We start from the raw sequence: 25,583 nt of genomic DNA on the forward strand, positions 1-25,583 counted from the left end.
GGCTTGGCCCTCCGCCCGCCACGGCCCCGGCCCGGCCGCGCCCCGCCCCCCGCCGCCCGACTTCTGCCTCACCTCACCTACCCTCTTTCGGGGGCCGGACTCCACCTCTCTTTCCGCCATGTTGGGCCCCGCTCGGAACCGCTGCGGCTCCCGGCACGGCGGCGGCACCGCTCGGCCCCCCGGCCCCCGCCCACACTGTAGACACGGCCGCCGCGCGGCGGCTTCCCGGACCCGGCCGGGCCTGGCGCGCGAGTGAGGAGGGGGCGGATGCCCCGCGCGGAGCCACAGATCCCGGGGTCCCACGGGTGTGCGCGTGGGAGGGAGGGCCTGCCCGGGTCAGGGGGGGCCGGGACTCGGGGGGTTAATGGCCTCCAAGGGGCCCCGTGAGTAGGATTATTTTCTCTCAGAGAAATTCCTCCGCCTGCGGTTTCTTAAAGGGATCACCAAACGAGCCCCTTGCGCGCGCCCCTGATGCGCAGGCGCACCATAAGCCCCTCCTCCCTTTCCCACCAAGCCCCCGGTCCTGAGCGTGCGCGGTGAGTGGCCCAGGGTAGGCCAAATCCTGCAAGTCTCTTTTCTGCCAGCAGCTGCTCCCACCACTCAACTATGGCCGCTCCCTTAAAGGGACCATGACGTAGTGATGAAGAAAGAATGAAAGAAATCAATGAAAGGACAATCTGGAGGACTGGGTGAAATGTCATTGAGGGGTCCACATCACCATCTTACACCTGACTACAGAGCTGCTGTTGAAAAGATAAAATGTTGATGAGCTGAAGTTCTCAGTGGACCTCTAAGCTTGAAGAACCCCAACCAGTAAAGGTACAAGATAGTCATCTCAAGAAAAATTGGCTTCCCTACCTGTTGACAGCCTGATTGAAGCACAAGGCAAGGAATATCAAGGACCAACTTCAATAGCCTAACCTCAAAATCAAATCCTTTAGTGATTTTGAAGACTAACAAAAAACTGGAGATAATATCCTCAATTACTATTATGTAGTGTCTACCACTACAATATCAAAATGGGAACGGAACCATCTATTCCAGGCTCTCAATGGTAACACTGAAATATGATCATGGGAAGAATTACCCCAAGATACATAGTGGCTCATTGGAACTAGAATCAAAATATGAGTCACAGTCCTTTAGGATTTTCAAGGAACCAACCTGTCTTCAAGGCAAGAGAGATCATTTAAAAGGAAAGTATCATGATAATTCAAGAATATTTTAGTTATTCTGGGAATAAGTGTGATGATTTGCAGCTGTTGTTCATCCCCATTCATCTCCATTTGAGATAAGAATTTGGGGATACCAAGTCTCAAAGGAAGCACCCATGAACCATTGAAATGCAAAAAGCGCCCATGAACCTTTGCAATTCCTGAGCAACTGAGCCAGCACTCTTGACCCTTGTCCTCCATTTCAGAAAGTGACATGAGAGGACAATGCACAAATGCAAGGAAAATAGCCGGAAATTGCCTAAATCCACGGTGACTCCACCTCTAGTCCAGCCCATATCAACTTTTCCTCCATAAATATTAATACCCCACACCATAGGTTGCTGCTTCTCATTTGAAATAACCCACCTTCTCCTTTGGATATGCCTGTGCTTTCCTAAATAAATTTCTGTGTATGCCTCTGACTGCTGTGTGCTCAAATTCTTTTCCATCAGGTGTGCCAAGAACCCTGCTCCTCCTGTGTTGAACTCCCCCTTCTCTCCAGCCTCTGACCCTTGAGAGACATCTCTTCTCCCTTGGCACATTGAAGGAACTTGAGAATCTCACTTAAAGGATGAGCATCTTATTATTGTCTAAGCAGGAAAACTGGGAGTAGATTTGGGTCTATTTTGCCCTAAACCTAAGCTAGATCATATATGAGGACGGCTGAGGACAACAAGGGCTTGATTCATCCTTCTGTTCCTTCTAGTCCACTGAGTCTTTGGTGGAGAAAAATTTCCCTATGGCATTCTTAATAATAGCTTAGGGACAATGGGGAAATACTGTAAGAAATGCAAAGTTGCCTCTTCAAGTCGTTCCCCATGACAAGACACATTAAAATGGAAATGAGCAACTCCTGAATTCACAGGATATTGAGATGTGACATCCAAATGTCACTTTGACTTTTGTGCATCACTTGGGAGGTGTTTTGAACACAAAAAGTTTGCTAATCTATCATGTTTTGCTGAAAACTCTGAAATGGCTGGAAATTGTCCATTCTGGTCCTTTCTTAGTTTGTTCATTTTTAATTTCACCCCTGGGTAGGAGAAAGAAGGTGGAAGGGAAATAAATAAATATAGACAGATAGATTGATATTCATTTCAGCCAGAATTTTTTAAAAATGTTAGAGCCTTTAGTTCCGTGTCCTGAACAAGAAGGAAATAAAAAGAGAAGCCAAGAAAAGATAATTTCAGGTGACTATAGGTACATAAAAGATCTAGTGGCTTTCACCTGTTTTATAAACAACGGAAAATTTGCTTGTAATAAAATCTAGCTGCTTAAAGTAGAGCTGCCCAATTTAAATTGGAAGTGGGTGCCCACAAGACTGACTGTTCCTAAGCCTCAGACTCTTCTTCTGCCGCTTCTTCCAGTTCCATCCTCTCATTAGAAAAATGTTGGGTTTCTAAGAATACAGTTTAGAGCCATTAATTTAGGCCAGTTCCACTTTCTTTTTTTTTCCCCCATGGGCTGGGCATCAAACTCAGGGTCTTACACATACTTAGCCAGCATTCTACCATTGAGCTACAACCCCAGGACCAATTGGGCATTTTAAAGATGAAACATGGGACCAGAGAACTTGTGACTTGTTGGAGATCACACAAAGAATTAGTAACAGCATCAGGACTGGAACAGACACCTAGACCCTCAGCCTAAGGTTCTCTCCTACATCAGGCTGTTTCTAGAGGTATTAGAAATGTGTTGGGTCTTGAATAATAGGCAGGGTTTGTGCATTCCAGATAAGAATCAAACATACCAGGAGCGTTTGATGCAATCATTCATGTGGAGGGAGGAAAAAAAGAGAAAAACAATATTTAGCGAGCACTATGAATTTAATCATAATTTTACAGAGGGATCCATAGAGATTAAGGGATTGGTCCAAGGTTGTTAAGCAGAAAGATTGAGACAGAATTCAAAGACTTGTTCTTCTTGGATTTTAAATATCATTAACAAAAGATTGCAAACTAGTGACCTTGTAATCAAATCTGTCCCACAAATATATATTTGACATATATTGTATATAGCTACATGACCTTGGTCAAGTTACTTGTTTGCAATTTGGTTTCCTCATCTGAAAATGAGTTAATTTTAACATCTGTTAATCTCTTAGAACACTTTTGGTTCCTAGCACGATATGAGTGTTACAAATTTTATCTTTTTTAAAAATTGTTTAATTATATGCCAACATTTAAAATGAGGTAATTCGCTTATGAGTCCAGGTTTTTTTTTTTAACTTCTCTAATAAATAAACTAGAATACAATGGGGGTAAAAATTTGCAAGTACCTAACTGATTCATTTTAATTCTCTTAAGTCAAATTCCATTATAGACTCTTTTCTGAAGTATGGCTCTAGAATTTATTTTCATACTCAGAAGAGAATACAATAGGCTTAATGTAGTGAAAAAGAATTTGCTAAATTTCCTTGGTTTCATTTAACCTATGAAGTTCAGCAAATAGTAATAGTCTGAGAGTTCTTCTACATTCCAGAGGACATACTTCTTCCATTTAGGACAGCCCAGCCATGAGGCTTTGATATCCAGAAATAAAAGCCTTATTCTTTTCATTAAATAATAGAAGGAAGAAAAAAGAAGCAAGAAGTAAGAGAGGTATCAACTGAGTGACAAGTGTCCCTGTCTTCCCAGCTCTTCAAAGCAGAAAGGACTCTTGTCTGCTTCTGTTTGGGATTCTAACTAGAAATGGCTTGCAGACCACACCCACAGCAGCAATCAGCCAGCTACACCTGAGTGAAAGTGATGCCCCAGAGTAGTTGGGTAAAGAGAAAAGGGATCTATTTGGCTCCGCTCAATGTCTTTAGCCAAGGATAAATCCAGGTTTTACAAGTCTCAAAGTTTATGTGATAGAGACAGAAAGAGTTTGTTTTGTTTTGTTTTTAAGAAAAAGAACACAAAAATACACATACAAATTAAATACAGAATCGTAAGCCTTAGCTTAGCGACCCTTAGCTCTTGTGTAATATAGAATGGTTCCAGAAGTTCCCCCATAGCCTGTGGAAGAATAAATAAAAAGATAGCCAAGAATACTTCTGACAGGTGTGAAAGTGGCTCTGTAGATGACACTGGTCTGGAAACAAAAAATAGTAACAGTCAGATCTCAGGAAGACCTGTACGTTGCCTCCAAGCTCAGATAGCCCAGGCTACAAGATCCTCCACTTGCTGACCAACAGGTTGCAGAGCATCCTGAGAAGAAAGGGAATGGCACAGGAATATCAAATGGATCCCAGGTCTCATGCTTCTTCATCCATATACACAGATATCATACACGCACAGAGGTAAAGGGCAGCTACATTGAAAGACTGGGTGTTTCTTTCCAAAGGAGGGTATTACATAAAATAATTCTAACCATCAAGTTCAAATATATTTTAAAGCAAATTGGATATATTAGGTAAACTCAAAGAATGTTAAGAAGAAAGTAAAGTAGAATGCTGGTATGAAGCTTACTTTAGGTATGGTAATCATATCTAATAATCAGAGAATATTGTTCCCAGGAGGTAACCTTTGAGCTGAATCTTAAAAAATGTCGAAGAACCAGCTATGCAGAATCAGGCAAGCTTGTAAGCCCAGCTACTTGGGAGGCTGAGATAGGAGGATAGCAAATTCAAGGCCAGCCTCAGCAACTTAGATCTCGTCTCAAAAATTTAAAATTACAAGCTTACATCACCTGACATGGCCATCATAAGTATTTTTAAATTTTACCTTGTGAAAAGCCATTGGAGACCTCAAAAAAAATTTTTACATGCCCTCTGGATACCATATGCAGAATGAGTTACAGGGGAGCAAAGGTGGACATAAGTTAAGAGGTTTTCTGGGACACTCCAGGTGAGAGATGACAATGGCTTACCCTAGAGCATCAGAGGAAGACATAATGAAAAATAGTTGAATTTAGGATATATCTTTTGGAGGTTTAGCCAATTGGATACAGGGAGAAAGAGAAAAGGATGACTTAAGAATAATTGATTCTTAGCTCTTTAGCCTTAACAACTAGGTTAGTGATGTTGCCAGTTATTTGAAAAGGGAAGAATAGTGGCTGGGGACATGGCTCAGTGGTAGCATACTCGTGTAGCAGGCGTGAGGTGATAGGTTCAATCCTCAGCACCACATAAAAATAAAATACATACATTGTGTCCACCTTAAACTAAAAAATAAATATTAAAAAAAAAAGAAAGGAAAGAGTAGATTTGAAGGAGCAGGCAGAGAAAGAAGCAAAATCATATCTTGGACATGTTAAGTTTGAGATACTTCTCAGACGAGCAAGTGGAAATCTCAAATGTGTCTAATGGGCAGTTAGACATTCGAGTCTGAAGTTCAGGAGAGATAACAGAGCTAGAGATAGAAATAAGGGACTCATCAGTATAAGCCAAAAGACTGGATAGGATTACTCAGGGAGTATAAAATGAACCAAGCCCTGAGGCACTTCAACATTTATAACTCAGAAAGAAAATAAGTAGCAGGAAGACCAGAAGAGTGTGATGTCTCAGAAGACAAGAAAAAGTGTTTCAAGAGGATCAATTACCAATTTGTCAGATGTCATCGAGAAGACAAAGAAGATGAACTTCAAGAATTGACAAGAAGGGCTGGGGATGTGGCTCAAGTGGTAGCGCGCTCGCCTGGCATGCGTGCGGCCCGGGTTCGATCCTCAGCACCACATACCAACAAAGATGTTGTGTCTGCCAAAAACTAAAAAATAAATATTAAAATTCTCTCTCTCTCTCTCTCTCTCTCTTTAAAAAAAAAAAAAAAAAAAGAATTGACAAGAAGATTCAAAGGTCTTTGGTGTTGTAGACCAGAGCCAGAGCCATTTCAGTGTGTTGGTATGGACAGACCAGGATTGGAATGGCCTGAAGACAGAACAGGAGATGAAGAAATAGAGACAGTGAGTATGAACAATTCTTTCAGGAAGAAAATTTGTTTAAAATGGGAATCATGGGGCTGGGGTTGTGATTCAGTGGTAGAGTGCTCCCCTATCATGCATGGGGCACTGGGTTCCATCCTCAGCACCACATAAAAATAAAGATATTATGTCCACCTAAAACTAAAAAATAAATTTTAAAAATATTTTTAAAAAGATAAAATGGGGGGCTGGGGATGTGGCTCAAGCGGTAGCGCGCTCGCCTGGCATGCGTGTGGCCCAGGTTGGATCCTCAGCACCACATACAAACAAAGATGTTGTGTCCACCGATAACTAAAAAATAAATATTAAAAAAAAATTTCTCTCTCTCTCTCTCTCACTCTCTCACTCTCTCTTTAAAAAAAATACTTATAAAAAAAAAGATAAAATGGGGATCATTAAAGCACATTAAAAATAGTAAAGCATCTGTCTCCAAATATATTAGAAATTTTAAGTAGATGACATGTCCTCAAAGAGTTCTTTCTCCAAACTGGCACAAACTGTATAGAGGAATCTGTAACAGTAGGAAAACAAAAACAAAATCTAGAAAGTATATGACAAGACTGGGTTGAAAAGAGGAAATCTTACATCTTGGTGTCAAGCCAACTTTAGAAGCTGTCTAGCATTTTTTTTTTAATATTTATTTATTTATTTTTAGTTTTTGGCGGACACAACATCTTTGTTTGTATGTGGTGCTGAGGATCCAACCCAGGCCGCATGCATGCCAGGCAAGGGCGTTACCGCTTGAGCCACATCCCCAGCCCGCCATCTAGCATTTAATCTCTGGAAAATGCATTCTTTAGAGTTGTCATAATTATTAGTTTCTTTCTATTGAAGAAAGTAAATATCATTATACTTCTATGAACCTTGATGGTCAGGTCCCACTGGATGAGATGAAATTTCATTGCTAACTAGAATATTTTAAAGATGAGCACATTGAATGTTGATGAGTTAGATATCTTAGAATGTCAAGACACAGCCTGGCAAGTGACAGTAATTGTTGTAAGCCAACTGAATAATCATAAGATGTTTAATTTCCAAAAATAATGACAATAATAACAGTAACATTACTTTCAGTAGCATAGAAATTATTTTACTAAAGTCTTTAACAGTTTTATATTTAAAAATTACCCTCCCTGGGGCTGGGGGTGTGGCTCAATGGCAGAGCTCTTGCCTAGCAACTGTGAGGTTCTGGGTTCGATCCTCAGCACCACATAAAAACAAATAAACAAACAAACAAATAAATAAAATGTGTTGTGTTCATCTACAACAATAAAAAACTTTAAAAAAAATTACCCTCCCTAAGAAAATATGTGTTTGTTTGCTTATGTATTTTTAAAAATCTGGAAAGATGCACAGATGAAAATTAATAGTAGATTTGGGGCCATATGAAAGAAGATGGAGGAATAATCTTCATTCTATACCTTTTTAATTTTTGAACAATGTAAATGCATTATTTATTTATTTGTTTACTTTCATTTTTTTGCAGTGCTAGAATGGAATCCAGGGCCTCTCACATGCTAGGAAAGCACTACCACTGATCCACACCCCAAAACCCCCAGCCCATATTACCTTTTGTGTGTGAGTTGGGGGCAGGGGGGTTTCTAGGGATTGAATCTAGGATTTCTCCACCCCTGAGCTACATCTTTGGATCTCCAGCCCTTAAAAAAAAATTAGTTTTAGATGGACACAATATATTTATTTTTTATTTTTATGTGGGGCTGAGGCTAGAACCTAGTGCCTGCATGCTAGAGAGCACTCTACCACTGAGACACAACCCCAGGAGCCCCCCATCCCCGCAACCCTTTTTATTTCGTATTTTGATACAGGGTCTTACAAAGATGTCCAGTTTGGACTAAAACTTGTGATTCTCCTGCCTTAGCCTTCCAAGTAGCTGTAATTACCATTATAATTCCATGTAAGTCACAGTGCCCAGTTACTATATTGCTTTTTAAAAATTAACTGAAGTTAACTATTATTTCTCCCAAATTTCTGATAAAATATTAGAGAACTGAAATAAAATGTAAAATAATGGTATAATAAACAAAATGTCCAACATACATTAAGCATGCTTTCCCAATGACCAGTATTGCTTACAAGGTATTTTCTCATGCTTCATTTGTCTTGCCTATTGGTTAGATAATATTTTATCTGTGTGTGTGTGTGTGTGTGTGTGTGTGTGTGTGTGGTGCTGGGAATGGAATATAGGGCCTCTTTCAGTTGTACATGGAATATAGGGCAAGTGCTTTACCACTGAACAAATCATCCAGCTCTCACATGATTTTATAGGAAAGGAAGCTGATCCTCAAGTTAAGTGACCATCACAAGGTCAAATATCTAATAAAAGGCGGAAGTGGATAGACATTTAGGCTGACTGATGTCAGGTTTAGACAAGATCATTTTGGGATATAGTGACAATGGGTAGAAAACAGAAAGGAGGCGAAATACCCCAGAATATAGGCAAAAATTATTATTTTTTTTTAATTAGGAATTAGTAGGGAGCCTAAGTGAGGAGAATAAACCATGCCCACTAAAGGAGGTAGCCACTACTCATTCCAAGAAATTCTTGCCATGAGGGAATGCCAACTAAGCCTTGCAAGATCTTTAAATTGCTAACATAGAAACTGGAGTTTATTTGTTTCATTTTGTCTAGAGATGGGGATCTCACTATGTTGCCCAAGCCAGTTTCAAATTCCTGGGCTCAAACAATCCTCCTGCTTCAGCCTTCCAAGCAGGCATTCGCTGCCATGCCTGGTTGGAATTTCCTTGAAATTTCTCAATTTCTTTCAAAGTTTTGATTGTGGTAAAATACACATAAGACTTACCATCTTAAGAATTTTCAAGTGCACATTTCAATAATGATAAGGATATTACTTTGTTGAACTTCTAATCTCCAGAAGTTTTTCTTCTTGCAAAACAGAACCTCTACATCCACTAAGTAATAACTCTTCTTTTCCCCTCTCCCCAGCCCCTGGCAACCATTATTTGACTTTCTGTTTCTATTAATTTGATTACTCTAGATACTTCATATAAAGGGAGTCATATAATATTTGTCTTTTTAAAAAAATTTTTTAGTTGTAGACATACACAATACCTTTATTTTTCTAAAAGTACTTTCAGTTGTACATGGACATGATATCTTTATTTTTTATTTTTTAAAGTGGTGCTGAGAATTGAACCCAGAACCTTACACACGCTAGGCAAGTGCTCTACCACTGAGCTGCAACCCCAGCCTCCTTTATTTTATTTATTTGTTGTTTTTTGTTTGTTTTGGGTGCTGGAGATTGAACCCAGGACCTTGTGCATGCGAGGCAAGCACTCTACCAACTGAGCTACATTCCCAGTCCTATTTGTTTTTATGTGGTGCTGAGGATCGAACCCAGTGCCTCACATACACAAGGCAAACGCTCTACAAACTGAGCTACAACCCCAGCCCAATACTCATCCTTTTTGACTAGTTTATTTGACTTTGCATGTGTCGTGTGTCAGACTTTCCTTCCTTCCTTATTTTTATTTTTTATTTTTGGTAGTACTGGACATTGAACCCAGGGTCATTGAGCTACATTACATCCCCAGCCCTTTTTATTTTTTGTTTTGAGACAGAATCTTGAAAAGTTGCTCAGGGCCTTGCTAAGCTGCTGAGACTAGCCTTGAAGTTGTGATTCTCCTGCTTCAGCCTCCCGAGTCACTGGGATTACAGGTGTATGCCACAATGCTCAATAAAGAATATCTTTCCGGGCTGGGAATGTGGCTCAAGCGGTAACGCGCTCGCCTGGCATGCATGCGGCCTGAGTTCGAGCCTCAGCACCACATACAAACAAAGATGTTGTATCCGCCAAAAAATAAATAAATATTAAAAATTCTCTCTTTCTTAAAAAAAAAACCAAAACTTTAAAAAAAAAAAAGAATATCTTTCCTTTTTAATGCTGAATAATATTTCAAAACCATATTTTGTTTATCTATTTTTGGTCAATAGATACTTGGGATGCCCTACCACTTGACTATTGTGGAATCATGCTCTGCTATGAATATGGGTATGCAAATATTTCTTTGTAATCCTATTTTCAATTCTTTTGACTAAATATCCAGAACCAAGTTTTTTAAAAATAGCTTTGTTGAGACATAATTTACCTACCACACAATTTACCCACTTAAAGTATACAATTCAATTATTTTTATATATTCACAGATATATACAACCATTACCATGGTCACTTTTAGAACAACATATCTCACTTCAAAGCTATACTCCTTCAGCTGGATGCAGTGATGCACACCTGCAATCCCAGCTTTTTGAGAGGCTGAGGCAGGAGGATTGCCCAGGGGCCATCCTGGGCTTGTAGCTAAGCCCTGTCTCTTAATATGAAAACAAAAATCTGGAAGGTTACCCTTTAACTACTGCTGTCCTATCTCCTCTATCTCCCTAAGCAACAACTAATCTACTCTCTGTCCCTATTGATATCCTATTCTGGACATTGCATGTGAATGGAATTGCATAATACATGGTTTGGTGAATGCTTTCTTTCAGATGGCATACTGTTTTCATGGTCCAGATGTGTTGTAACATGTGTCACTATTTCATTCCTTGTAACAGATGAATTAGAGTCCACTGTATAGATGTGTTTTTGAGTGATATCATTTAAGTCAAGTGGTTTTAAATATCCCACATAAGCCAGGAAGAAATATCTGCAAAAACCCCAGTCTGCAACTTTCTGTTAGGTGACATTAAACTAATGTCACCTAACAGAATTATAAAGTAGAATAACAAAAGAGCAATAAGAGAAGGCATGCAGGCAAACACTGGGAGAAGAACATTAAAAAACCAAGAGAGACACAGACCTGGACAGACCAATATAGTCCATTCTGTTAGTAGGCTCCAGGGCAGCCTGGAGACATAGCAGGCTCTTTTCTCTTAGGTGTGGGCTGCCTGTCCTCTTCAGCTTTAATCAATATAATCTTGTGCATTGTTAGTTGTGACCAAACCTAGAATGAGTACTTCCTAGTGTGAGACAAACAACTAAATTGTACATGATTTGTAAAAACCCTAGCAGAGTAAAGAGTTTGTGGACATACTAGCTTCTGTCCATGTGTCCTGGAAACACTCAAGGGCCCAGAGAGCTAGTATTTTATTTTATTCATCCTACTTCTCACCAGATGACAACATCCAAGCCTTACAAAAGTGTAATGAATGGCTCAATGTTGTGTCAACATGACCAGGCTATAGTGCCCAGATATTTTCTCAAACATAATTCTGGATGTCTTTGTGATGGTAATTTTTTGGACAAGATTAATGTTTAAATTAGTGGATTTTGAGTAAAGCAAACTGCTCCTTACAATGTGGATGGGCCTTATCCAATCACTTCAAGGTCTTAAAGACTGGCTTCCAGGGTTGGGTTTGTGGCTCAGTGATAGAGCGCTTGCCTAGCATGAGTGAGGCACTGGATTAAATTCTCAGCATCACACATAAATAAACAAAATAAAGGTCAATTGAGAACTTAAAAAAAAAAAAAAAAAAGACTGGCTTACTCTCCAGTTCCCAGTCCCAGTAAGAAGGCTTTCTGCCAGCTGGCCCTCAGACTTAGATCACAACACTGGCACCTACCTGGATCTCCAGCCCGCCAACCCACCCTGTAGATTTTGAACTTGCCACCCTCCATAATCATGTGAACCTATTTCTTGAGAGCTTGCTTGGAGGTTCTAGCAGGAGAATGCAGCTACTCCTATACTCTTGATGGAAGAACAGTCCTCCTCTATGGGGGAAGGTCCTCTTGGACCCAGCACTCAGCTTTGGGAGGGATGCACATGGGACAGAGAAGAAGGAAGGAGACACCCACCTCAGTCAGCCAGATCAGCCAAATTAACTCTGGTGATCAATGGAGTGACAGATGTCACAGCCAGATTGCCCCCACATCCCATGTGAACCTATTCCTACCAAGAGCAGATGAGATCAGGCAAGCTCACGGTGGTGTGACCATCCATGTGAACTTATTTCTTAAAATAAGTCTTTCTTTGTAAATGCATATCTTATTGGTTCTGTTTCTCTGGAGAATCCTAGTACAGCTAATGAGTGTTTACTTTTTCAAAGGAAGGAATGGGCTCTAACATTTTTATTATGCATTTATTATTGCCTTGTAGTTATACATAGTAGTCAGTTTCATTGTGATGTACTCATACTGGGCAATTTCATTCCCCAGTATTTTCCTCCCTTCCCCTGAGTCCCTTCCTTTCTTGTTCTTCCTTTTATTTATTTACTTTTAAAAATGGGGGCTGGGATTGTGGCTCTTTGGTAGTGTGCTCATGAGAGGCACTGGGTTCAATCCTCAGCACATATAAAATTAACAAAATAAAGGTATTGTGTCCAACTACAACTAAATATTTATGTATAATTGGTATATTATAATTATACATACAATTTTAATTGGTATATTATAATTATACATAAAATGGGATTCATTGTGATAGATTCATACACACAAAGCAAAATTAATCAATTTCATTCCACTGTTCCTCCCCTTTCCAACTCCTCCTCTCTCCTCCTCAGTCCCCTTCGTCTACTCTATTGTTCTTTCTTCTATTTTCATGATATCCCCTTTTAAAAAATCCTTATCTCTCTACTTCTCCATGTAAGAGAAAATATTCAACCCTTGATTTTCTGCACCTGACTTATTTCACTTATCATGATATTCTTCAATACTATCTATTTACCAGCAAATGACATAATTTTTTTCTTCTTTATTTGCAGCACAGTTCATAATAGCCAAGTGACAGAGCCAGCCTAGATGTCCATCAACAGATGAATGGATATAGAATATGTAATATACATGCATATGACACATATATAACATATATGTGTGTGTGTTCTACCCAGCCATAAAGAAGAATGAAATGATGGCATTAACATAATTAACATAAGTGTCAAGCATTTTACTTTCTTATTACCAATAACTTAACATATTTTTTTTCTTTTTACAAAGGCAACATATATCCCTCAAAGAAAATTTTAAAAACAGGTAAGCATAGAAAACTAAAAGTCAATATATTTCATTGCCCAAAGTAGATAACCACTGGCAAAATCTTTTTTGTGTGTGTGCCTTTTTTATTCTTTTAATATTTTTTTTTAGTTGTCAATGGACCTTCATTTTATTTATTTATATGCAGTGCTGAGAATCAAATCCAGGGCCTCACACATGCTAGGTAAGTGCTCTACCACTGAGCCACAACCCTAGTCCTCTTTGTGGCTCTTTATATCTTTCATATTTACTTCATTCTTTTGTTCCATTGAATATAGTATAAACATATTACCATGTCGATGAAGATTAAGGTACATTTTTGATGGTTTTATATATTCCATTGCATGAGTACACTATATATTTTAACCACTCCCTTTTTATTGACATTTAGGTGTTTTCCAATACTTTGCATTATAAGCAACATTACAGTAAATGTCCTCATATACATACCTTTGCAAATATATTTCCCTAAAATAGAAGGAATTCCTAGAAGTAGAAATGCTGAGTCAAAGGTTATGGCTTTTGACCCATGAAACCAGACTGCCTTCCAAAAAGATATTAATTTACACTTTCACCAGCAGTGTCTGCCTTCTGCATGTTTCCATCACTAGGGACTGTATTTTTTGTAATTAAAATATAATTTTTATACATAGAAAATTGTACAAATTACAAAGACATGGTTCAATGGATCTTAAAACTTGTGGTGAAATACACATTACATAAGATTTACTATTTTATGCATTCATGTTATTGTGCAACCATCACCATCATTCAACTCCAATACTGTTTTCAACTTGCAAAATTGAAGCTCTGTACTCAGTAAATGATAAATCCCTTCTGCTCAATAAATTTTTAAAACAAAAACAGCTCCCAGTTTAATAAATAAAATATTATCAGCACCCCAAATATCCCTTAAGGATCTCCTTTCAATAAATATCCCCACACACAAGAGGGTAACTTCTAATTCAAACTTTTTCTAGTTTTGCCAGTTTGGTAGAGTAATTGTATCTTGCTATCATCTTTGAATTATTTTAGGAGGCCCAACTATATAAAACATAGTTATTGACCATTTGCATTTCTTCCTCAGGAATTGTTATTTGGTTATCTTATTTAATTCTCACACATACACACACACACAAAAAAAAGGGAAAATTAATGAAACCAAGAGTTGCTTCTTTGAAGCGATTGATTAGCACTGAGGGACTGGGGCTGTTGCTCAGTGGTAGATTGCATACTTAGCATGCACAAGGCCTTAGATTCAATCTCAACACCAAAAACAAAACAAAATAAAATTGACAAATCTGGAGCTAGATTCATTAAGAAAAAAAAAAAGAACACTCAAATAACTAAAATCAAGAGAGAGACACTACCACCAGTTTTATGGAAAGAAAAGGGATTATCAGAGAACACTATAAATAATTACATGCCAATGAATTGGATAATCTAAATGAAGTGCACAAGTTCCCAGAAACACACAGCCTACCAAGTCTGAATCATAAACAAATAGAAAATGTGAGCAGACATGTTACTGCTAAGAAAATTGAATCAATAATCAAACATCTTCCAACAAAGAAAGCTCAAGACTGATGTCTTCACTGGAGAGTTACACCAAATATTTGGAGAAGAATTAATACCAATCCTGCTCAAATGCTTCCAGAAAATTGAAGAGGAGGAATATTTCCTAACTTATTCTATAAGGTTAGCATTGCCCTGATACTAAAGCTAGAAAAGGCACTACGAGGAAAAAAACAAAACAAAACTACAGACTATACTTTATGAACATTGTTGCAAATTTCTCAACAAAAATACTAGCAGACCAAATTCAGCAGCATATTAAAAGGATTATATATCATGACTAAGTGAAATTCATTCCTTGAAGGCAAAGCTAGTTTAATATGTGAGGGCTGATTTATAACTCAGTGGTAGAGCACTTGCTTAGCATGTATGAGGCACTGGGTTCAAATCTCAGCACCACATTTAAATAAATAAGTAAATGAAGGCCCATTGTCAAAAAAAATTTTTAAATGTATATATATATATATATACATTAACTTTCATATATATGAAAGTTAATCACTCTAAAATACCACATAAGTGGAATAAAGGAGGAACAGGATCATCTCAATTGGTTGATACGTAAAATCATTTTGACAAATTTCAACATTTTTATGATTAACAACACTTAACAAACAAGAAATTCGAGAAAATTGCCTCTACATAATAATGGCCATATATGAAAATCTACACCCAGTATCATACTCAGTATGAAAGACTGGCAACTATTACTTATTCGTTATTTATTTATTTTGTAGAGCAGAGGATAGAACAGAGAATGTAACTCTGTGGTAAAGCACCCCTGGGTTAAGTCCCCAGTACCCAGGAACCAAGGCTTGCATGACAGGCAAGTGCTCTACCACTGAATTTAACTCCAACCCATGCTTTTCATTTGATATCAGAAGAAAGACAAAGATGCCTGCTTTTGCCACTTAAATACATCATTGTAATGGACTCCTAGCCAGAGCAACTGAGCAAGAAAAAGGCATTTAAAATATCATCAAATATCATTTAAAATTATTTATTACTTTTTTAGTTGTAGATGGACACTATACCTTTATTTTATTTGTTTATTTTTATGTGGTGCTGGGGATCAAACTCAGTGCCAAACGCATGCTAGGCAAGCACTCTACCACTGAGCTACAACCTGCCCCCCCACCATTGCTTGTATTCTTGATAATTGCCATTCTAACTGGAGAGAGATGAAATCTTAGACTAGTTTTGATTTGCATTTCTGTAATTGCTAGAGATGTTGAACATTTTTTCATAAATTTGCTGATGGATTGTATTGTTTTCAGGACCCCCAAAAGACCACCAGAGACCAAGATTGATGTAAACAGCAAAGAGGTGTTTATTGTGAGCTAGCTCGGTCCTCTGCGTGCACACACATCAACTGGTGACACTGAGAGGCCCCGAGAGAAGGGTTTGCAGCAGTTTTATACACTCTTTGGAGAAGGCAGGGATACCCACATACATCATAGCACCTCTTAGCAAATCATCACACACCACGGGAAAATCAAATAACAACTCTAAAACATGATTAGCACATTCACTGGCGGGAACAAGTTGGGTAAGGGTGATTGGTTACTACAAAAGGGGTATTCATTTGAACTGATTGGTTTAAGCCAAAAGGGGTATTCGTGCTGAACTACATGGTTTCCCAATACATTATCAACCACCATAAACTACTGGGAGGCTCATCTGGCATCCCAGGTATTTCCCTGTCTCATGCTGATTGGTGGCTGCTAGGGGGTTGCTATGGCTCCCCCCCTAGCCTGACTGAGTCAGGGACACCTGGCGCAGCAGATCTCTCCTGTTACTTGTAGATAAACAACTTAGCAGGGTGGGAATGTGCCTAGGAGTGCTCTGTGGGTCTTTCCAAGGACAAAGGTGATGTCCCTTCCTTGGACAGGCTTTGCTCTGAGGTAGAGGCTGGTTTTTCAGTATTTCTTCTTCTGTGAAGCATCTGTTCAGTTACTTAGCCCATTTATTCATTGGTTGTTTTTTGGGTTTTTTTGTGTGTGGTTTTCTTTTTTATGTTAAATTTTTGAATTCTTTATATGTCCTGGAGATTAATGCTCTATCTAAGGTGCATGTGGTAAAGATTTTCTCCCATTCTGTAGATTCTCTCCTCGCATTATTGATTTGTTTCCTTTGCTGAGAAGAAGCTTTTAGTTTGAATCCATCCATTTATTGATTCTTTTTTATATATTTTTTATTTGTAGATGGACATAATACCTTTATTTTATTTGTTTATTATTTGTATGTGGTGTGGGAATCGAACCCAGTGCCTCATGCATGCAAGGCAAGGGCTCTACCACTGAACCACAACCCTGGCCTTTATTGATTCTTAATTCTACTTCTTGTGTTTAGGAGCCTTGTTCAGGAAGTCAGATCCTAGGCTGAGTGGTGAAAATTTGGGCCTACTTTTTCTTCTATCAGGTGCAGAGTCTCTGTACTAGTGCTTAAGTCTTTGATCCTCTTTGAGTTGAGTTTTGCGCAGGTTAAGAGATAGAGGTCTGATCTAATTTTGTCACATGTAAATTTCCAATTTTCCCAGAATAGGAATAGAGTAGGCCATCTTTTCTCCAGTGATAGTTTTTGGTGCCTTTGTCTAGCATGAGATAACTGTATTTATGTGAGTTTGTCTGTGTCTTCTATTCTGTACCATTGGTCTGTTTTGGTGTCAATAGCATGCCAATTTTGTTACTATAGCTCTGTAATATAGTTTAAGGTCTGGTAGTGTGATGCCTCCTGCTTCACTCTTCTAAACCCAAGGCCAACATCATTTTAAATGGAGAAAAATTGAAAGCATTCCCTCTAAAAACTAGAGCAAGACAAAGATGCCCTTTTTCACCACTTCTAGTCAACATCATCCTTTTTTTTTTTTTTTAAGTTCCAGATTTTTATTTTACTCATGGAAATTTTCAGTACTTTGAAACAATGTATTTATCTGAAAATTTATGTTTTCAGGGTCCTCCCCACCATCAACATCATTATACTATGGTCAATAATTCCACCAATATAAATAACAGAGAACTGCTCTTTCCAAGGTCTCTGTGTGTAACTGTGGTATGAGTCTTTGCTGTTATTCTACAGGTAATTCATGCACTGCCAGCTATGAAGGTGGTACTTCCTGCTTGTAATCCCAACAATTTAGAGGCTGAGGCAGGGGGATTTGTAAATTTGAGGCCAGATCTGTCTCCAGATAAAATAGGCTGAGGAATGTGGGAGGGTTTGAGAAGATGGTAGCTGAGGCTGGTTTACAGTCACTGGGATTACAAACTTGTGTCACTGTGCACAGCTCTACACACTTTTTTTTTGATTAACTCATCCTTGAAACTCTAGCCAGAAAAATGAAACAGGAGAAAGAAATTAAAGGGATATGAATAGGAAAAGAAGAACTGAGATTATCACTATTTGCTAATGACATGATTCTGTATTTAGAAGAAAAATTCCAAAAAATTGCACCAGAAAACTTTTAGAACTAAAAAATGAATTCAGCAAAGTAACAGTATATAAAATCAATACCCATAAATCAAATACATTCCTATCTATCAGTGATGAATCTACTGCAAGAGAAATTAGGAAAACTACCCCATTCACAATAGCCTAAAAAATAAAATAAAATAAAATGCTTGGGAATCAATCTAGCAAGAGAGGTAAAAGACCTCTACAATGAAAACTATAAAATACTAAAGATAGAAATTGAAGAAGATTTAGAAGATGGAAAGATCTCCCATGCTCCTGGAGAATTGACAAAATGGCTGTACTACCAAAAGCATTATACAGATTTAATGCAGTTCCCACTGAAACCCCAATGACATTCTTCATAGAACAAGAAAAAGCAATCACAAAATTAATTTGGAAAAATAAGAAACCCAGAATAGCCAAAGCAATCCTTAGCAAGAAGACATAACTGCATATTAAAGTATGGTTAAAACAATAAATTTTACTGTTCACATTATGTATACTTTACCACAATAACAAAAGTACAGAGAATTAAACAAATTTCCCATTTTATGGATGAAAACATTAAGGCATATGAAGTTTCAAGTGATTTTTCACAGCTAAAAATTCGAAGTGATATTTAAATAGAAGGCTTTTTTTTTAATATTTATTTTTTAATTATTGGCGGACACAACATCTTTGTTTGTACGTGGTGCTGAGAATCGAACCTGGGCCGCACGCACGCCAGGCGAGCGCGCTACCACTTGAGCCACATCCCCAGTCCCTAAATAGAAGGCTTTTAACACCAATATTTATGTACCTTCTGATATATCAGTGTCTAAGTAAAATTAGATAAAGCAAAATGTATAAGCCTAAAGTGTACAATTTAAAGAGTTTCAATAAATTTATATACTTATGGAATCACCACCCTAGTCAAGATAAAACATATTTCCATGAACATGGAGAACATCTTCATGTTCTCGTCCTCTCAATCCCCATTGCCTATACACAACTGTTGTTCTGATTTCTAACACCCATACATAATTTTTAACTGTTCCTTAACTTCACATAAATGGAATCTTCCAGAATGTACTTTTTAGTGTCTGACTGTTGACTTTTTGGCTCAACATATATTTTTTTAAATATTTATTTTTTAGTTGTAGTTGGACACAATACCTTTATTTCACTTATTTATTTTTATGTGGTGCTGAGGATTGAACCCAGGTCTCTCTCATGCAAGGCAATCGCTCTACCGCTGAGCTACAACCCCAGCCCTCAACATATTTTTGATATTCATTTAGGTTGCTACTTGGATCAGTAATTAATTCTTTTATTGCTGAATCATCTTCCACTTATAAGTATGCCACAATTTGTTGATAGATGTCGGGAGCCATTCTCACACGTGACTGGGTGACTCCCGGTTAGGGTCTGAGGCGCTCTGGCTGTGTTGGAGCTTTCCCGGCCCTCTCCTGTTGAGAGAACCTGTCCCGTGTGGGGGTGTAACTGACCACTGACCCTGGAGGCCCAATCACTAACCCTGACCTTGGAGTGCGGGCCCCCCCTTCAACCTTCATTGGATGGAATTATCCCCTGAGTTTCTTGCTCCCCAATAAAAGGCTACTCCCTGGCTTGCTCGCTCTCTCTCTCTCTCCTGTTAGCCCTGAGTAATCCTTGCTGCCCTGCCGGGCGGTTAGTGGAGGAAACCAGAGAGGGGAGCCGTCTTGGACCTGGTCATAGAAAAAGGTAACTGAGTCTGTGTGTTTATTTCGATCTCACTAGCTAACTTTTATGCCAAGAACCTCATTAATGAAACCATTGCGCTGGCCGCATGGTAGAGATAGACATTTAGGTAGTTTTTAGTTGTTGGCTATTATGAATAAAGTGGCTGTGAACATTTTACACAAGTCTTTGTAAGGATATTTTCTTTTTTGTAATTTTGAGATTTTTTTTTTTCATTTGAAAGTAATTTAAAATGCTATTAAGTTTATAAATACACTAATTTAAATACCCAATTCTATTTATCTAACACACACTTTACAAATATACAATATCTCTTCTCTCCACATATCAGTGCCCATTCATGACATGATTTGGAAATGGGAATAGATTTCCCTTAAAGCCAAATCATTAGTTGTTTCTTTACAACTTCAGCAAAATTTATGACAAAAAAATAAACAATGATCTTCTTAACATGTTAACTAACAAGGAAACACTGCATTTTAAAAAAATTTCTGTACTAAGATGTAGAAAAACTCAACTATGCAAATATTGAAATTTTAAAAGATTATTTAATTTTGGAGCTGGGGTTGTGGCTCAGTGATAGAGTACTTGCCTAGCATGTGCAAGGCCCTGTGTTCGATCCTCAGCACCACATAAAAATAAATAAATAAAATAAAGGTATTGTGGATAACTACAACTAAAACCAAAAATTTTTTAAAATTATTTAATTTTTTATTCCTGTACCACTACCACAGTTTTCAGGGTAATATATCTGATGTAATAAAAAGAAAAAAACTACAGTAGATGAAAGACCTCAGGAAAGTGCATCTATCTAATTGATACCACATTGCATTAATCAATAGCTATACTTTTTGCAAACCATGTCTATAATCCTGAACAAGAAGGGCTTTTATATTTAGGCTTTACAAACTTTTTGTTTGTTTGTTCATTTTTCTTTTCTTTCCATCTTTGCAAGTCTGTAGCTGCAGCTCCTAGAAGAATATCTGCTGGTTTATAGTAGGTGCTCAAATAATAATAATTATTATTATTTTTTAGAGAGAGAGAGAGAGAGAGAGAATTTTAATATTTATTTTTTAGTTTTCGGCGACACAACATCTTTGTTTGTATGTGATGCTGAGGATTGAACCCGGGCCTCACGCATGCCAGGCAAGCACGCTACCACTTGAACCACAAGCCCAGCCCCAACAAATAATTATTGAGGGGCTGGGGTTGTGGCTCAATGGTAGAGCGCTTGCCTCGCACATGTGAGGCCCTGGGTTTGATTCCCATACCACATAAAAATAAATAAATAAAATAGAGGTATTGTGTCCATCTATAACTAAAAAAATAAATATTTTTTTAAAATAATTGTTGAGGGGCTGGGGATGTGGCTCAAGCGGTAGCACGCTCGCCTGGCATGCATGCGGCCCAGGTTTGATCCTCAGCACCACATACAAACAAAGATGTTGTGTCCGCCAAAAACTAAAAATAAATGTTAAAATTCTCTCTCTCTCTCTCTCTCTCTCTCTCTCTCTAATTAAAAAAAAAAAGGTTATATGCATGGTATGGGAGACCATCAGTTTAAAAAAAAATTATAAAAAAAAATAATTGTTGAATGAATAACAAATGTTCATTATTATCACTATAATTCCAAATATTCTTCATCTTAGTTTCTTATTGGTACTTAATCACCCATGATTTGGGAGATTACATCTTTTAGTTTCTCCTATATATTTATTGATCTTTAAACATGTACTTATTTCTTCAAGAGACTGTTGGAGTTTGGATGTGAGGTGTCTTCCAAAAGCTCATGTGTGAGACAATGTAAGAATGTTCAGAACTGAAATGATTAGATTGTGAGAGCTGTAACCTAATAGGTGAATTAATCTACTTGAATGGATTAACTGGGTGGTGAATGTAGGCAGGTAAGGTGTGGCTGAAGGAAGTAGGTCAATGGGGGCATGCTTTTGGGGTTTATACTTTGTCCCTGGCACCTGTTTCTCTGTCTCTGCTTCCTGGTTGTCAGAAGGGAACAGCTTTCCTCTGCAACGCCCTTCTACCTTGATGTTCTGCGTCACTCCAGGCCTAGAGCTCTGGAGCAGGTTGACTGGACTGAATCTCTGAAACTGTGGTCCAAACAAAACCTTCCCTCCCCTACACTGTCCTTGTCAGGTCTTTTGGTCATAGCAATGAAAAGCTGACTAACACAGAGACCCTGCTATCTCTATGTAATTTGAGGAACTCCTTTTCTCCCATAAAGACTACCTATCAACTTTAAATAGGTCGGATGCACAGATCTTAAGGTATTGAGGAAAGCAACTCTGCTGGTGATGTGGAAGATGAGAGTTGAGACCAGTAAAGTGGAAGCTGATACTGAAAGGGAGTAAGGACATAGCAGGAGGACGATGAGGAAATGAATTCTTAACCTTCTTTAAAACACAAGGTCACAGCTAGGCACAGTGGCACATACCTGTAATCCCAGCTACTCAGGAACTGAATCAATGTTTTGTGCTGTGACCAAAATACCCAACAACAAATTGGAAGAGGATAAGCTGATTTGGGGCTCATGGTTTCAGAGGTTTCAGTCCATGTTTTTGCAACTCCATTTCTCTAGGCCCAAGATGAGTCAGAACATCATGGTTGAGGAAAGCTCTTCAGTTCATGCCAGGAAACAGAATGCTGCAATAATTTTTCTGACTATGGGTCATAATTTCTTCTGTTATAGATTTTTTAAAATATTTTTTTTTAGTTGTAGATGGACATAATACCTTTATTTTATTTATTTAGGTGGTGCTAAGGATCAAACCCAGTAGCTCATGCACACAAGGCAAGTGCTCTACCACTGAGCTACAACCCCAGCCCTGTGATAGATATTTAGAGTTCCTCTAATACATTTGGGACAGTTTCCTCAAGGTAATCTGCAGCTTTCCCAACATCTTCTCACTTTTCATCCTAAGAACTATAGCCCTTTTCTGCTATTTTAAAAGCTTCTGGTACCACATCTATCACCAAATCCATAACCACCCTATAGGACCCGGCCAGAGTTCTTCCACCCAAACTGCCATCCTTCATGGGTCTATAATTTGATTTCCATTGCCCTCTATAAATTTCCAAAAATTTTATAGTTTCAATCACCACCAGAGTTACTACTGCCAAAATTCCCTCCTTCATTTAACCACCATATCTTCCTCCTTCACCACCACCATATCTACCACCTTGGTTTCCATATCCATTACCGCCAAAGCCTTCTATAGCCTCCTTGGCTACCATAACCAGGACCACCACCTTAGCTGCCACCATCACCCCCTCCATAACTAACTCTGCTGCCACCACCTTCACCACCATAGCCTCCTTTTCCATCAGAGTTTCTACCATGGTCAAAATCACCTCTACCACCTCCAAAATTTCCTCTATGATCCATAAAGTTGCCAGATCCCCCTCCACAACCTCTTTGTGATCCAGCAGACTTGCATCTCTTGTTTAGAAAAGGCCTTTTTTGCTTCACTATTATGTCCAGTATGTGTGGTATTTCTGAACAACAATTTGATCAACTATATCATTGATCATCATAAGTGGCAAAAGCAAGCAGATCCACAACCTGAAGCATTGGAGGTGGTGAAGTCATAATAGCTCTTCAAGTCTGCAATTAAAAAAAAAAAAAAAAAGGCCTCTGATAAAACTACATTGCAAAAAATGGGAAAGAAACAGAATGGCAAGATTAAAAAAGTTGAAGAGGCAGAGCCTGAAGAATTTGTGGTGGAAAAGGTACCAGACTGATGTGCAGTGAATGGAAAGGTGGAATGTTTCCTGAAGTGGAAGAGATTTACAGATGCTGCCAATATGAGGGAACCTGAAGAAAATTTAGATTTCTCAGAGTTAACTGAAGTATTTTTTTTTTTTTTAGAGAGAGAGAGAGAGAAAGAGAATTTTTTAATATTTATTTTTCAGTTTTTCAGTGAACACAACATCTTTATTTTATTTTATGTGGTGCTGAGGATCGAACCTAGTGCCCCGGGCATGCCAGGCGAGCCGTTACCTCTTGAGCCACATCCCCAGCCCTGAAGTATTTCTTAATCCTTAAAAAGCTGATAGAGGATACTTACCTCTCTCTGATTCATGATCATGGTGATGTGAGCTGCTTCCCCCTTCCCTGCTCTCCTGCCATGATGTTCAGCCTCATGTCAAACCCTGAGGCATGGAGCTGGCCTCCTGTGGACTAAGACCTCCAAAACTTTCTGCAGGCAGCTGGCAGCAGGACTGCAGAGCCCAGGACTCTTCTGAACAGAGGTAACAAGTAGGCACCAGAGGACCCTCCAAGAAGGACTCTCCGTGTTACCTGGTGCAGTATCTGTGTGTTTTACTAAACACGATCCAATGTACCACAAGTCTTGTGGATTTTGTCTCCTGAATATCACTGGAAATCCATCCCTTGATCCTGCTGCACGGTCACCGTCCTGGCCACACATCAATGACTTTTCTATATCATAGAAGCAGCATATAAGCAGGGGCCTGACATCCACTTTTGGGTCCCCATCTCTCACATTTTTTTTTTAAAATAAATAAAGGTATTAAATGAAAAAGAAAGAAATAAAGAAAGAAAGAAAAGAGAAAATGATGGTACCAAAAGAAAATCTTTATTTGACAGTTAATCTGATGATAGCAAATCAAAGAAGGAAAGAGATGCCACTGACAAACCAGAGGTCTTGATCCTGAACAAATAACTAGTGCTCCAGACAGTAGTGGAGAATTGATGTTTCTCATGACATGGAAAGATTCAAATGAGGAAGATGTGGAGCTGGCAAAAGAAGCAAATATGAAGTGTCCTCAAATTGTAATTGCTTCTTATATAGAGAAGAGAGACTAACTTGGCATTCTTTTTTTAAAAAATATTTTTTTAGTTGCTGATAGACATTTATTTTATTTATTTATATGTGGTGCTGAGAATTGAACCCAGTGCCTCACTCATGCCAGGCAAGTGCACTACAGCTGAGTCCCAGCCCTAACTTGGCATTCTTTTTTGTTTTTTTTTTAAAGAGATATTTATTTTTTAGTTTTCGGCGGACACAACATCGTTGTTTGTATGTGGTGCTGAGGACCGAACCCGGGCCTCACGTATGCCAGGTGAGCGCGCTACCGCTTGAGCCACATCCCCAGCTCTAACCTGGCATTCTTATCCAGAAGATGAAGCTCAATAATTGTTTGCACTAATTTTTTTTTTTTTAAAGAGAGAGAGAGGAGGGAGGGAGAGAGAGAGAGAGAAATTTATTTTTATTTTTTTTTAAAGACAGAGTGAGAGAGGGAGAGAGAGAGAGAGAGAGAGAGAGAGAGAGAGAGAGAGAGAGAGAATTTTAATATTTATTTTTTAGTTATCAGCAGACATTTGTATGTGGTGCTGAGGATCGAACCCAGGCCGCACGCTGCCAGGCGAGCGCGCTACTGCTTGAGCCACATCCCCAGCCCTGAGAAAATTTTTTTAATATTTATTTTTTAGTTTTCAGCGGACACATCTTTGTAAGTGGTGCTGAGGATTGAACCCGGGTCGCACGCATGCCAGGCGAGCGTGCTACCGCTTGAGCCACATCCCCAGCCCCTTGTTTGCACTATTTTTAATATATATATATATTGGGTTTTATTTTTTGTTTTGCATCATAGCACTAGTTACTTTAAACAAATGTAGTTGCTTCTTTAAAAAAAAAAAAAAAAGCTGAGTGTGGGGGTGACACTGTAATCCCAGTAA

The 25,583-nt window shown here is 38.6% G+C and overlaps 1 protein-coding gene and 1 pseudogene across 4 annotated transcripts in view; one reads left to right on the top strand and one right to left on the bottom strand.

Moving 5' to 3' along the window:
- Positions 1–343, bottom strand: part of Zmym4 (zinc finger MYM-type containing 4) — a 144,332-nt gene extending 143,989 nt beyond the window's left edge. For 3 of the 4 annotated variants that reach the window (XM_076860764.2, XM_076860761.2, XM_076860760.2), the window contains exon 1: positions 82–206. In XM_076860764.2, the coding sequence (XP_076716879.1) occupies positions 82–120 (39 nt within the window). In that variant the 5' untranslated portion in view covers positions 121–206. Of the gene's footprint in view, positions 1–81 lie in introns of all 4 variants that reach the window. The other variant, XM_076860765.2, reaches the window with a different exon arrangement.
- LOC143404507 (chromobox protein homolog 3-like) lies at positions 119–25,041 on the top strand (annotated as a pseudogene).
- The last annotated feature ends 542 nt before the right edge of the window (positions 25,042–25,583 follow it).

This window comes from Callospermophilus lateralis, chromosome 7 (genome assembly GCF_048772815.1).
Source record: "Callospermophilus lateralis isolate mCalLat2 chromosome 7, mCalLat2.hap1, whole genome shotgun sequence".
Taxonomy (NCBI): domain Eukaryota; kingdom Metazoa; phylum Chordata; class Mammalia; order Rodentia; family Sciuridae; genus Callospermophilus; species Callospermophilus lateralis.